Source organism: Stomoxys calcitrans, chromosome 5, assembly GCF_963082655.1.
Source record: "Stomoxys calcitrans chromosome 5, idStoCalc2.1, whole genome shotgun sequence".
NCBI classification, from domain to species: Eukaryota; Metazoa; Arthropoda; class Insecta; order Diptera; family Muscidae; genus Stomoxys; species Stomoxys calcitrans.
In genome coordinates this window covers 125,273,088-125,287,515 of record NC_081556.1, presented here as the reverse complement: position 1 = coordinate 125,287,515, position 14,428 = coordinate 125,273,088, and the positions used below count along the sequence as shown (strand labels likewise).

General features: G+C 37.8%; 1 protein-coding gene across 1 annotated transcript; it reads right to left on the bottom strand.

The window, feature by feature from the left end:
* Nucleotides 1-2,391: 2,391 nt before the first annotated feature.
* LOC131997983 (uncharacterized) lies at nt 2,392-13,085 on the bottom strand. The gene is made up of 5 exons (XM_059369931.1): nt 12,943-13,085; nt 12,771-12,823; nt 7,853-7,995; nt 3,568-3,735; nt 2,392-2,553 (listed from the first exon to the last, which is right to left on the bottom strand). The coding sequence occupies exons 1-5, from the start codon at nt 13,083-13,085 to the stop codon at nt 2,392-2,394; spliced, it is 669 nt and encodes a 222-aa protein (XP_059225914.1).
* Nucleotides 13,086-14,428: the final 1,343 nt, after the last annotated feature.

Below are 14,428 nucleotides of genomic sequence, written 5' to 3'. Positions count from 1 at the left end.
ATATTTAGTTCCACTCTCTATACGACCCAAATTGTCTTGGTGAGCAAATACGTCCTATTTGGGGGTTGTTATGGTGGTGGGATGTCCTCTAGACAGTTGGCCTCTAATGTTGATATCAAATACGTGGTCTACTCCCACATTTCTTTAATTTGAGCCCCATATTTCCATAGTCGGCTAACATGATCGGCTTGGGGGGTGTTTTGGGGGATGGGTGGCTACTCAGCGATCTGGCCTTGAAAATATATATCGGATTCGCGTTCTACCCTAAAAACACTCTTATTTGAGCCTCATATTGAAATAGTCAGCAAATACTTCCTATTTGGGTGATTTGTGAAGGTGGGCACTTTTCCCGAATACTAATATCAGATTCGTGCTTTACTCCCAAAGACCTTGCCTTTTAGTCCCATATTGCTATGGTCATAAATTTGTCCCCTTTGGGGAATGTTTTTGGTGAAAGGCGGCCTCCGATCACTTGGTCCTATATGTGGATATCAGATTCGAATTTTGCACACAAATATCTTTTATTTAAGTCCCATATTCCCATTGTCAGTAAATAATTCCTGTTTGGGGGGTGTTTTGGGGAAGGGGTGGACCCCCAGAAACGTGGTCCCACATTTGGGGATGAGATTCGTATTCTACTCGCAAATATCTTTCATTTGAGTCCAATATTGCTATGGTCGTCAAATATGTCCGATTTAGGGGTGTCTTGGGGTTGGGGAGGTCCCCCTAACACTTGGTCCGACAATTGGATATCAGATACGGTTTCTTATCTTAAATACCTTTCATTAGAGTCCCATTTTGTCGTGATTGGTCTAAATATGTGTTTGGTAGGTTTTAGGGTGGGACAGCCCCCCTATGTACCCCATTCGAAATAGTCGTTAAATATGTCCGATTTAGGAGTGTCTTGGGGTTGGAGAGGTCCCCTTAACACTTGGTCCGACAATTGGATATCAGATACGGTTTCTTATCCTAAATACCTGTCATTTGAATCCCATATTGTCGTGATTGGTCTAAATATATATTTGGTAGGTTTTAGGGTGGGGCGGCCCCCCTATGTACCCCATTCGAAATTTGAAAACCAAATTTTTATTTTTGGGGTACCATATGAGTGCACACAAAATTGCGCTTAAATCGCACCACCCATCTCCGAGATCTGGCGTTTCTGACAATTAGGGTAAGGGGGAGGGTCCGCCCCCCCTTCAGATATCAAAAATTGTAGTACCCTATTTGCACCACGGGATCATTACGCACCATCTGGGAAAATTTCAAGAAAATCGGTTCAGCCGTTTCTGAGTCTATAAGGAACACATATGGGACTGTATAGACTGAAAAACGGCAAAACCGATTTTCTCGAAATTTTGGCATTATTGTGTAGGTTGGTCTGGAATGGAACATAGGCTATATAATTCTTCGGTATCGGAAGGGGGACGGACCCTCCCCCTTATGCCAAAAACACAACCCAACATCAAAAGTGGACCTATCGGGACAATATAGGCATCAAATTAGAGGTATTGGAGAGTAGAATACGAATATGGTATCAAAATTTCAGTCTATGCACCAATCGGGCCGCTCCAACCCCAAAACTCCCCCAAACAGACATATTGGATGTTCATTTCAATGTGGGACTCAAATGAAAGGTATTCGGGAGAAGATTTCGAATCTGACATACAAAATCAGATCGAAGTTGAGGGGGTCACTGCACCCCTCAAAAACGCCATTAGACCCATTATCACTATATGATACTTGGCTGAACCGATTTTCTTAAAATGTTCATAGATTGTGAACGTTTGTCTGGAAAGAAACAAGGAGGTAGACCCTCCCCCTTACCCCAAAAACGTCACCCATATCTGAAAGTGGTTCGGTGGGCACAATAAGGGTGTCAAATGAAAGGTATTGGAGACCAGAAAACGAATATGGTATTAAAATTTGGGTTCAAGCACCCAACGGATCCCCGAGCCCCCAGTTGGCGCCCAGATTTTCAAACCAAATATGGTCAATATCGGACTATATTAAGATATAGCTGCCGTCTGCACCTATCTGCCGACTGCAGTCACAGGGTGTGGGGCGTTTGGTGGGTGCATGGGTGCAAAAACTATTTTAGGGGTGCTTATCCCACTCACAAGAGGCCATTTATTATTTTTATTTTTCGATTTCTCTGAAATTTGCAACAGTAAGTTTTATTAGGCCCGTTGATATCTAAATCTGAATTAGATGGTCCAGACCGGACCATAGATATAGCTGCCATATAGATTCTACAATTTTGGTTAAATTCCTGGTTAAGTGCGTTTAAGGTCCATTTTATTTATGTTTTTGTCGTTGAATTACAACCATTTATAAATTATAATCAATTTAAAAATTATTCCATTATAATTTAAAGATTTTCTAAGCTGTTTATTCACCAAATTTGGTATTGAACATGACGTAGGTCTTAATATCGGCCTTCCAATCATTGTAGGCAGCTACCTTCAGCCGAAACATATACTCTCCATTGGGCAAGGGAAGAAATTTGAACATTTCCTCATCCAAAACCAAATTTTTAACGATTATATCGTGCTATGTGATGAAAAAAAAAGTATGTTGAAATAAAAATTAATTTTTTGTTCCATTTGATGTCTAATTTATTTTGTTTTATTTTTATTATTATTTTTTTATTTTATTTTATTTTTTTTATTTTATTTTTTATATATTTTTTTTTTATTTTATTTTTTTTATTTATTTTTTTATTTTTATTTTATTTTTTATATTATTTGTTTTATGTTATTTTTTTATTTATTTTTATTTTATTTTTTTTTATTTTATTTTGTTTCATTTTATTTTATTTTATTTTATTTTATTTTTATTTTATTTTATTTTATTTTATTTTATTTTATTTTATTTTATTTTATTTTATTTTATTTTATTTTATTTTATTTTATTTTATTTTATTTTATTTTATTTTATTTTATTTTATTTTATTTTATTTTATTTTATTTTATTTTATTTTATTTTATTTTATTTTATTTTATTTTATTTTATTTTATTTTATCTTATTTTATTTTATTTTATTTTATTTTATTTTATTTTGTTTTGTTTTATTTTATTTTATTTTATTTTATTTTATTTTATTTTATTTTATTTTATTTTATTTTATTTTATTTTATCTTATTTTATTTTATTTTATTTTATTTTATTTTATTTTATTTTATTTTATTTTATTTTATTTTATTTTATTTCATTTTATTTTATTTTATTTTATTTTATTTTATTTTATTTTATTTTATTTTATTTTATTTTATTTTATTTTATTTTATTTTATTTTATTTTATTTTATTTTATTTTATTTTATTTCATTTTATTTTATTTCATTTTATTTTATTTTATTTTATTTTATTTTATTTTGTTTTATTTTATCTTATTTTATTTTATTTTATTTTATTTTATTTTATTTTATTTTTTTTTTATTTTATTTTATTTTATTTTTAATTATTTTATTTTATTTTTATTTATTTTATTTTATTTCTCGATTTTACTTTTTATTGTTTTTTTTACTTTATTTTTATTTATAAGGAAAATAATATCAAAACTTACATTGAAAGGGCATGTGTGATTGATGTTTGAATCCTTTACTAGAAGATTAAAAAATATATTCAGAAACGGAACCCTCTTACGATTTCTTTGAAATCTACAAAAGTCCTCAGTCATATTGTAAAGGAAAGGACGATAGCCACTGGCCTTTTTCCAAAGTGAGAGATTCACCTGAAATAGATGAAAAAAAACCATAGATACAGCGTTTCCAAGTATGTTTGAAGTCTGGCATAAAATGTGAGATTTTGAATTGTACTGAAAATGTAGTAAATTTAAATCTTCTTATATTTATTTGTTTGTTCCGTATAGACTCAAAAACGGCTGAACCGATTTCCTTGAAATTGGAAGGAAACATAAGCTATATAATATTTTGATATCAGGAGGGGGCGGACCCTCCCCCTTACCCCTACAGTACTACCCAAAAATAAAGGTGAACCGATCGGGACAATATGGAATTCAAATGAAAGGTATTCAAGAGTAGAGTACGAATTTCATAATAAAAGTTGGATCCAAGTACCGGGGGGCCGCCCCAGCCCCCAAAAACCCCTTAAAAGAGTTTTATTTGAAGATCATGACAATATGGGACTCAAATGAAAGGTATTCGGGAATAGATTACGAATATGGTGAGGAAGCGGACGGAGCCTCCACCATTACCCCAAAAACATCACCAAAAATCAAAAGTGTACCGATAAGGACAATATGGGAATCAAATGAAAAGTATGCGCGAGTAGATAACGAATCTGTCATACATATTTATAGCGAGGTATAGGGGGTAACCCCACCCCCACAAAAACGCCCAAAATGGACACATTAGTCAATCACGATTTATGGGACTCCGTTTGTTTGTTCCCTATAGACTGAAAAATGGCAGAACCGATTTTCTCGAAATTTTCGCATATTGTGTAGATTGGTCTGGAAGGAAACATAGGCTTTATAATTTGTTGATGTCGGAAGGGAGACGCACCCTCCATTTTACCCCAAAAACAAAACCCAAAATGGAAAGTGGACCGATCGGAACAATATGTGTATCAGATGACAAGTATTGAAGAGTAAAATACGAATATGTTATTCAAAATTGAGTCTAAGTACCCATTGGGCCGCCCCAACCCCAAAACCGCCCCAAACAGACATATTGGACGTTCAATTCAATATGTGGCTCAAATGAAAGGTACAAAATCAGATCGAAGTATAAAGGGTCACGCCACCCCTCAAAAACGCCATTAGACCCATTATGACTATATGTTACTTGGCTGAACCGGGACAATAAGAGTATCAAATGAAAGGTATTGGAGACCAGAAAACGAATATCATATTATAATTTGGGTCCAAGTACCCAGCGTCAAAATGTCTGAGGTGCTATCCCCCCTCCTCTAATGAGAACATTACCCTAGGGAAGAACAGTACCACCAGGAACAGAGAAGTGGCAAATTCTCAGACATCAATGAGTACTATGCGATTTAAGTTTAAAATCAATGATAAGTGACCTTTTTTATAGCCGAGTCCGAACGGCGTCCCGCAGTGCGACACCTCTTTGGGGAAAATTTTTTAAATAACCATGCATGGCATTTTACCTCGCAAATCTCGCCAACACTAAGAGGGGATAAACACAGCTTTGTCCGATATTCTCGCCAGGATTTGAGCGCGCTCAGCTCCATTAGCTACAATGGCACGAATTCGATATCCGCATTCAGGGCGAAGTGTCCCTACCTTAAAAAGATTTTAGAGAGTTAAACAAGGCGCAGCAGAGCGGGACCGGTTCTGCCAGTGGTCTATACAAAGTAAAAATGTGTTCCATTCGCCATAGACTGCCTGCATTAACTAAGGATTCAGATAAAACGTCGCACTACGGCACGCCGTTCGGTTTCGGTTAAAAAAAGAAGGCCCCTTGTCATTGCGAATAAAATTTGAATCGGACAGCACTCAGTGATATGTGACAAGTCCTTAAAGTAATCTAGGCACCAATCTTCGAGTTCTGACACCTTTTAAAATTGTGGTTAGGGGGAGGGTGCGCCGCTCGCGTAGATATCACAGAATGAAGTTCCCTATTTTCACCGGGGGACCAAACTCTATCATCTGTGAAAATTTCATTCGGTTCAGCCGTTTTTGTGCCTATTCGGTACTAACAAACAAAGCTCAACACTTTTATTCTTATATCCTCATCGATAGGATAGGGGTATACAAATTTCGTCATTCCGTTTGTAACACCTCGATATATGCGTCTAAGACCCAATAAATTAAAGTCGATCTAGTCAAGGCCGTCAGTTAGTCCGTTCATGTGTTTGTCGAAAGCACGCTAACTTTCGAAGGAGTAAAGCTAGCCGCTTGACATTTTGCATAAATACTTTTTGTTTGTGAAGGTCGCTTGGGATTGTAAATGGGCCAAATCGGTCTATGTTTTGATATAGCTGCCATATAAACCGATCCGGGGTTTTGATGTGCGACCCCTTCTTGAGCATCTAGAGGGCGCACGTCTTCTCCAATGTGGCTAACATTTTGCACGTGGTGTTTTGGTATCACTTCCAACAACTGTACATAGTGTGGTTCAAATCGGTTCATAACCTGATATAACTACCATATCAACCGATCTGGGATATTGGCTTCTTGAGCCACTAGAGGGCGCAATTTTCATCTGATTTGGCTGAAATTTTGCACGTGATGTTGTGGTATCACTTCTAACAACTGTGCTAAGTATGGTTCAAATCGTTTCAAAACCTAGTATAGCTGTTTGTATAAACCGATCTGGGTTCTTGACTTCTTGAGCCGCTAGAGGGCGCACTTCTCACCCGATTTGGCTGAAATTTTGCATGAGGTGCTTCGTTATGACTTCCAACAACTGTGCTTAGTATGGCGCAAATCGCTACATAACGTTATATAGCTGCCATATAAAACGATCGGAAATCTTAACTTCTTGAGCCGGTAGAGGGAGCAATTCTCATCCGATTTGGCTGAAATGTGGCATGAGGTGTTCTGTTATGATTTCCAAAAACTGTGCTTAGTATAGTGCAAATCGGTACATAAACTTATATAGCTGCCATATAAACCGATCTGGGATCTTGACTTCCAATCGGTTTATAACCTTTTCTAAGTGCCATATTTTGCATGAAGTATTTTCTTATAACTTGCAAAAGCTGTGCTAAGTATAGTTTAAATCGGTTTATAACTTGATATAGCTGCCATATAAACCGATCTGGGGTCTTGACTTCTTGGGCCACTAGAGGGCGCAATTCTCTTCTGATTTGGCTGAAATTTTGCATGAAGTATTTTCTTATAACTTGCAAAAGCTGTGCTAAGTATAGTTCAAATCGGTTTATAACCTGATATAGCTGCCATATAAACCGATTTAGGATCTTAACTTCTTGGGCCGCTAGAGGGCGCAATTTTCATCCGATTTGACTGAAAATTTGTATAAAGGTTTTTGTTATGATTTCCAACAACTGTGCCTAGTATAGTTCAAATCGATCCAATAGCCTGATATAGCTACCATATAAACCGATCTGGGATCTTGACTTCTGAAGCCTCTAGAGGCCGCATTTCTTATTCGATTTCGCTGAAATTTTGTACAACGGCTTCTCCCATGACCTTCAACATACATGTCCAATATGGTCTTAATTGATCTTTAGCCTGGTACAGCTCCCATACGAACCGATCTCCCGATTATGCTCCTTGAGACCCTACAAGGCGCAATTCTTATCCGAATGGACTGAAATATTACCCAATGACTACTACTATGTTCTATAAAATTCAATTCACTTATGGTCCGAATCAAACTATTTCTTGATCTATCTCCAATTGCATAACAATTCTTATCTTTTATTCCCTGTTTGCCTAAAAAGAGATGCCGCGCAAAGAAATCGACAAATGCGATGTAGGGTGGAGGGTATACAGGATTCGGCCCGGCCGAACTTATCACGTTCTTACTTATTTTTGATTAGCAAGTTTAGGCGGCATGACACTGGACTTTTGAAAGCCTTATACGCAAACCATTAAAGCTGAATTTACCCTAATCGACATATAATTCCAGTATGTCAGTGTGCGGTTAAGCCATCCAAATGCCTTGATTAGTATTGCAAATTTAAGTAAATGACTGGCTTATCGTTTGCAAAATTCAAATGAGTGAAGGATGCAGCTATACCCAAAAATGACCTAAACTATGCCAAAATCAGCATGGATGTCGGGGGATTTTATAAAACCGTTTGGGCTCTTTTTAGCACAGAATGTAAAATCGTCTGATCGGTTTGGGTGAGTCCACTCGTGGGTCCAGACATTATCATTTTGCATTTTTACTCACCGAAACATTATTTACAGGTAATTGAAATAGTTTGACATAAACGTTTAAGGCAACAACACCACGCTTCACCATATTCAGACGGCATTTGGTGAATGTGGCAAAAGATGAATCAAACTCTGCACATTTAATGTTGGTAAAACGAACTTCACAACAACAGAATTGGAAAATCAATATCACCAACCCGATATACTTTACGAATCGCAACATTTTCTTCAATGTTTTTCTTCAATGATTTGCTCAACAGTGGTGGGAGAGATGTAAGCGCGTAAGGTTAAGTCATCCATTTGATATCCCAAAATTTTTATAAATAATTGTTTTTTTTTTTTATCTCTTTCCAAAATTAGATTAATCGATTTAAAATGGTTTATTGTTTTAAGTGAAACATGTTAGAGTGCCGGAAGTTTTTAGTTTCCCTTGAATGAGTATGGGAAACAGCATTCGATACTGCGTCTGTAAATAATCTGGTAAATGCCAAGTATTATAAATAGTCTAAAATATGGTGAAAGGTCGTAGATTTTTTCTTCATTTGTTTGTGTTTGTAAACCAAACGCATTGACACAAAGTCCTTGATTCCCTTAAAGGATTTTGATGAAATTTCATAATAGAATAGCTGGACAGGGCCATCTGCTCTGCGCCTTCGCGTTTTTTATCTGAGCCCTATACTGACGCGGTACAGCCTTTTAGACATTTCGCCTCAAATATGGATATTGGTGCTCTACTCTCAAATGCCTTTCATTTAAGCCTTATATTGCTATGGTCGGTAAATATGTTCCATTATACGATTTTGATAAAATTTCATAATAGAATAGATGGACAGGGCCCCCTTCTCTGCACCTTCTTTAACTTTAAAATTTTATCTGAGTCCTATACTGACACGGTCAGAAAATTAATCCCTTTGGGGGTGCTGGTATGGCCTTTTAGACATTTCGTCTCAAATATGGATATCTTATTGGTGCTCTACTGCCAAATATCTTTCATTTGAGCTTTATGTGGCTATGGTTGGTAAACATGTCCGATATGGGGGTATTTTTGAGGGTGAGGTGGACCCCAGTGGACCCCATATCAGATTCGGGCTCTAGTCTTAAATAACCTTCATTTGAGTCACATATTGTCATTATTGGTTTATATTTCCATTTAGCGGGCTTTGGAGGTGGGGCGGCCCCCTGGATATCTCACCCTAAAAAAGGATACCAAATTTCTGTTTTTGAGTTATTACAAACAAACCAAATTTCGCTTACATCGCCCCACCCACCTCCGAGATCTGGAGTTTTTGAAAAAAGGGTAAGGGGAGGGTCCACCCATGCAAGTTTGGATGTTAGATCTACTTCATTCTCTTGGTTTTGGTAGTGGATTGGAGTAGCCACACCTTTTGCCCCGAAATTGGATATTAGGTTCATACTCTTCTCCCAAAAACCACATATGAGCTACATAATGCTATAGTCGGTATATATGTGAGGTTTAGAGGGAGTTTCCAACATTTCGGCCGGTATCTCACGAACAAATACTTCAATGTAGTCTTCCAATGCGTCAATTGAAGCGGGCTTGTCTGTATAGACATGAGCTTTAACATAGTCCCACAAGAAATAGTCTAAAGGCGTTAAATCGCACGATCAAGGCGGCCAGTTGACAGGTCCCGAACATGAAATAAAATGTTCACCGAACTTGCCTCTCAATAAGTCCACTGTTACGGATGCTGTGTGACATGAGGCACCGTCTTGTTGAAACCACACGTCATGTAAGTCAAGCTCTTGCATTGTGGGCATTAAAAAAATTGGGATATCATCTTACGATATTGATCACCATTCACAGTTTCGTTACGATTCGCAGCATCTTTGAAGAAGTACGGTCCAATGTTACGCGTGCTGTGTGTCATGTGGCAACGTCTTGTTGAAACCACATGTCAGGCAAGCCAAGCTCTTGCATTTTGGGAATCTCAAGATAGCGATCACCATTCACAGTTACCTTATGATTCGCATCATCTTCGAAGAAGCACGGTCCAATGATGCCACTAGACCATAAACCGCACCAAATTGTGACTTTATCTGGATGCATTGGTAACTCTTGCAATGCTTTGGGCTGATCTTTACTCCAAAATCGAAAATTCTGATTATTTACGTACCCATTGTGCCAAAAATGAGCTTCATCGCTCAAGGTAAGAAGCTTGCGATGAACTTTCTTAACAGAGCACGTGTTTTGATACTACAATGCAATATTTTGCAAGCATTGTTCGTTTGTGAGACGATTGATGGTAAAATTATAGACCAAACCGAAGATGTTTGACAGTGAGACAAAACACGAAACGTGCTTGAGCTGTTTAAGCCAGGGTTGCCAAAACGATAATATCTAAAAAATCACCCTTTAGATGGCTACCTTGTAGACCAATATTCTGTTTATTGTCTTCAGCAGTGAATTGTATTAGACCCCTCGAGGTCCTTGCCTAACTTGGTCTGAATGGATCCATATTTCGAGACAGTTACTATGGGTTCATAATTGATGCGCTGCACCGTATTATGCTGAAAGGTGTTTAACACATATATCCGAGGTGGAGGATATTCAAAGTTCGGCCAGAAATTTCACTCTCAACAATTTTCAGCACAATTTTTGCTTGAATTTTGGAGCTTTGTTTAATTGCAGACTATTTCCTAACTTCACCTAGGGATTTTTATAACCTCCACCATGGGGGTATACTAATTTCGTCATTCTGTTTGTAACTACTCGAAATATTCGTCAGAGACCCCATAAAGTATATATATTTTTGATCGTCGTGACATTTGATGTCGATCTAGTCATGTCCGTCCGTCTGTATGTCGAAAGCACTCTTACTTTCGAAGGAGTAAGGCTAGCCGCTTGAATGTTTGCACAAATACTTCTTATTAGTGTAGGTCGGTTGGGATTGTAAATGGGCCATATCGGTCCATGTTTTGATATAGCTGCCATATAAACCGATCCTGGGTCTTGACTTCTTGAGCCTCTAGAGGGCGCAATTCTTTTTCGATTGGAATGAAATTTTGCACGACGTGTTTTGCTATGACTTCCAACAACTGTGCTAAATTAGGTTCAAATCGGTCCATAACCTGCTATAGTTGCCATATAAACCGATCTTGGGTCTTGACTTCTTGAGCCTCTAGAGGGCGCACTTCTGGTCCGATTTGACTGAAATTTTGCACGACGTGTTTTGTTATGATATCAAACAACTGTGCCAAGTATGGTTCAAATCGGTTTATAACCTGATATAGTTGCCACATAAACCGATCTTGGGTCTTGACTTCTTGAGCCACTAGAGGGCGCAATTTTTATCCGATTGGAATGAAATTTTGCACGAAGTGTTTCGCTATGACTTCCAACAACTGTGCCAAGTATGGTTCAAATCGGTCCATAACCTGATATAGCTGCCATATAAACCGATCTTGGGTCTTGACTTCTTGAGCCACTAGAGGGCGCAATTTTTATCCGATTGGAATGAAATTTCGCACGACGTGTTTCGCTATGACTTTTGTTTGTTATGATATCCAAATACAACTGCCAAGTCTGGTTCAAATCGGTTTATAACCTGATATAGCTGCCATATAAACCGATCTTGGGTCTTGACTTCTTGAGCCTCTAGAGGGCGCAATTTTTATCCGATTGGAATGAAATTTTGCACGACGTGTTTTGTTATGATATCAAACAACTGTGCCAAGTATGGTTCTAATCGGTTTATAACCTGATATAGTTGCCACATAAACCGATCTTGGGTCTTGACTTCTTGAGCCACTAGAGGGCCCAATTTTTATCCGATTGGAATGAAATTTTGCACGAGGTGTTTCGCTATGACTTCCAACAATTGTGCAAAGTATGGTTCAAATCGGTTCATAACCTGATATAGCTGCCATATAAACCGATCTTGAATCTTGACTTCTTGAGCCTCTAGAGGGCGCAATTCTTATCTGATTGAAATGAAATTTTGCACGACGTGTTTCGCTATGACTTCCAACAACTGCGCCAAGTATGGTTCAAATCGGTCCATAACCTGATATAGCTGCCATATAAACCGATCCTGGGCCTTGACTTCATGAGCCTCTAGAAGGCGCAATTCTTATCCCATTGGAATGAAATTTTGCACGACGTGTTTTGTTATGATATCCAAGAACTGTGCCAAGTTCGGTTCAAATCGGTCCATAACCTGATATAGCAGCCATATAAACGGATCTTGAATCTTGACTTCTTGAGCCTCTAGAGGTCGCAATTCATATCCGATTTGCTTGAAATTTTGTACAACGGATTCTCTCATGACCATCAACATACGTGGTTATTATGGTCTGAATCGGTTTATAGCCTGATACAGCTCCCATATAAATCGATCTCTCTATTTTACTTCTTGAGCCCGCCAAGGGCGCAATTCTTATTCGAATTGGCTGACATTTTGCACAGGTCTTTAACATAAAATTTAATTGTGGTCCGAACCGGACCATATCTTGATATCGCTCTAACAGCAGAGTAAATAGTTTCTTTTATCCTTTTTTTGCCTAAGAAGAGATGGCGGGAAAAGAACTCGACAAATGCAATTCATGGTGGAGACAAATGCAATTCATGGTGGAGATGATTCGGCCTGGCTGAACTTAGCATGCTTTTACTTGTTTCTTATACCTACTCTATTTTTGGGAATTTTTCTAACCATTTGGCGTTAATGGGTTATTGGAAAGGAAGTTCTTCTATACATATGAAACCCAGACAAACTTTCAACATACGCAATGGATTTTGAGAGTTGAAGTTAAGTCTTCCAAACAGCCTTGCGTAAGGCTAATGGAGAATCTCAAATTGCTCGTCTCTTTTTGTTTTCTTGTTTTTCCATTTTGTCCCACAATGTAATTGATTGACATTCAATGATTGCAGTCATTCGAACTTTAACTGCGTTACAGCCAAAGGCAATCATCCTTACACCAATGTTGATCACTGAAAATCGAAGGTTGCTCATAATGGATTGTTTGTTGCCTGAACGAAAAAAAAACAAAACAAAATGTATTGCTCATGCGTGGCCGCATGGCCAATCATGACTAGCGCACTTAAACGCAAGAGTTCTTTAAAAATGCATTTAAGATGTTAAGCCAGACTTGGAGGAGCACATAACTTTTTGCCTTTCAGCCTCTGTTTGTGTGTGTGTCAAATGCATTGTGGCATCCATTCTAATGCGAATGTTGTTGCAACCATGGCATTGATGATGATGATGATAATACGGCGGCATGGCAGCCTCCATAGACTAACTAATCTCTAGGGTTTTGTTGGTTGATGATGTTAAGGTTTATTGCAGCAACTACCTTGACAAAGTCAAGGTTTTTTCCACCTAAGCTAGAAGACACAATTCCAAGGCAATGTCCTGGTTGTGTTTGTGTAGTGCTGCTGTAGCAACAGCACAACAGCAGCAGCTGCTGATGTTTTATATGTTTTTTGAGTGACTTTGGATTAGCACAACAACTTGCTGCAAGTTGGTCTATGAAGAGATGTGTAGCCATATGAGTGTGTGTGTGTGTGTGATAAGTTACTATGGATTTTGCAGATTAGGCTATGCGCATACTAAAATGCGGAACCGCCACATGCCACGCGTATGCATAAAACATTGCCTGGATCGCATTGCCAAGATGCTGCAGAGAAAACCTTTTTTCCATCTTCTGCCGCTACCATTGTCAATGTCATTTATCTCAGGGTTCGAGTTCATAAGAGAGCGCAAGAACATGGGCTTAGTATAATTGTGCGACACACGACCATCAGTCAAGTCAAAGTATGGTGGCACGCGCATCTTCAAGGCCTTCTCTTCTGAATGTTTCAACAGTGGAGGACATTTATGATCATTGAAGCGTAAGGTATGTCAATACCAATGACTTTACATAAATTCAAGGTCAAGAGGGGTTGTTTGTGGTATAGGCACACGAACGGATTTAGTCTTAGGATTTTATAGAGACTTAAAGCACTATACATTGGAAACTGACGATATAAACTAATTTCGAGGTATTCCAATGGGTAATTAAGAAATCTGTAACAAATTTTCTCATATAAGGTCATGTTTTTGGGGTAAATTTGGCTTATCAATAGTCAGCATTTTTACAAGACTCAAAAATTCAAACATTTGGAACATCAAAAGCAACAATAGTGCTGTCAAGTGTGGTCCAGGTCGGACTATTTTTGCCTTAGCTGCCTTAAAGACCGACCGCCCAAACTCCCAATAGAGGCTATTAAGGCCATAAACGATCCATTTGTTAAGCGAATTCGATGAAATTTAACACAGTAGGTTCTGGTAGACCCCTACCCATTTCCGTCAAATGTGGTTCAGATCGGACCATATTTGATTATAGCTCCCATATAGACCGATCTCCCGATATAGTGTATTGAGCTTATAAAATAAGCATTTTTCATACAATTTCGATAAAATTTGGCACAACGCGTTCTGGAAAACCTCTTCACCTATTTGTTGAGTATGGTCTAGATCGGACCATATTTGGATATAGCTTTCCTATAGACCGACCGCCCGATCTCCAGATATTGCGTATTAAGGCCATAAAAGATCCATTTGTTAACCGAATTCTATGAAATTTGGCACAGTAA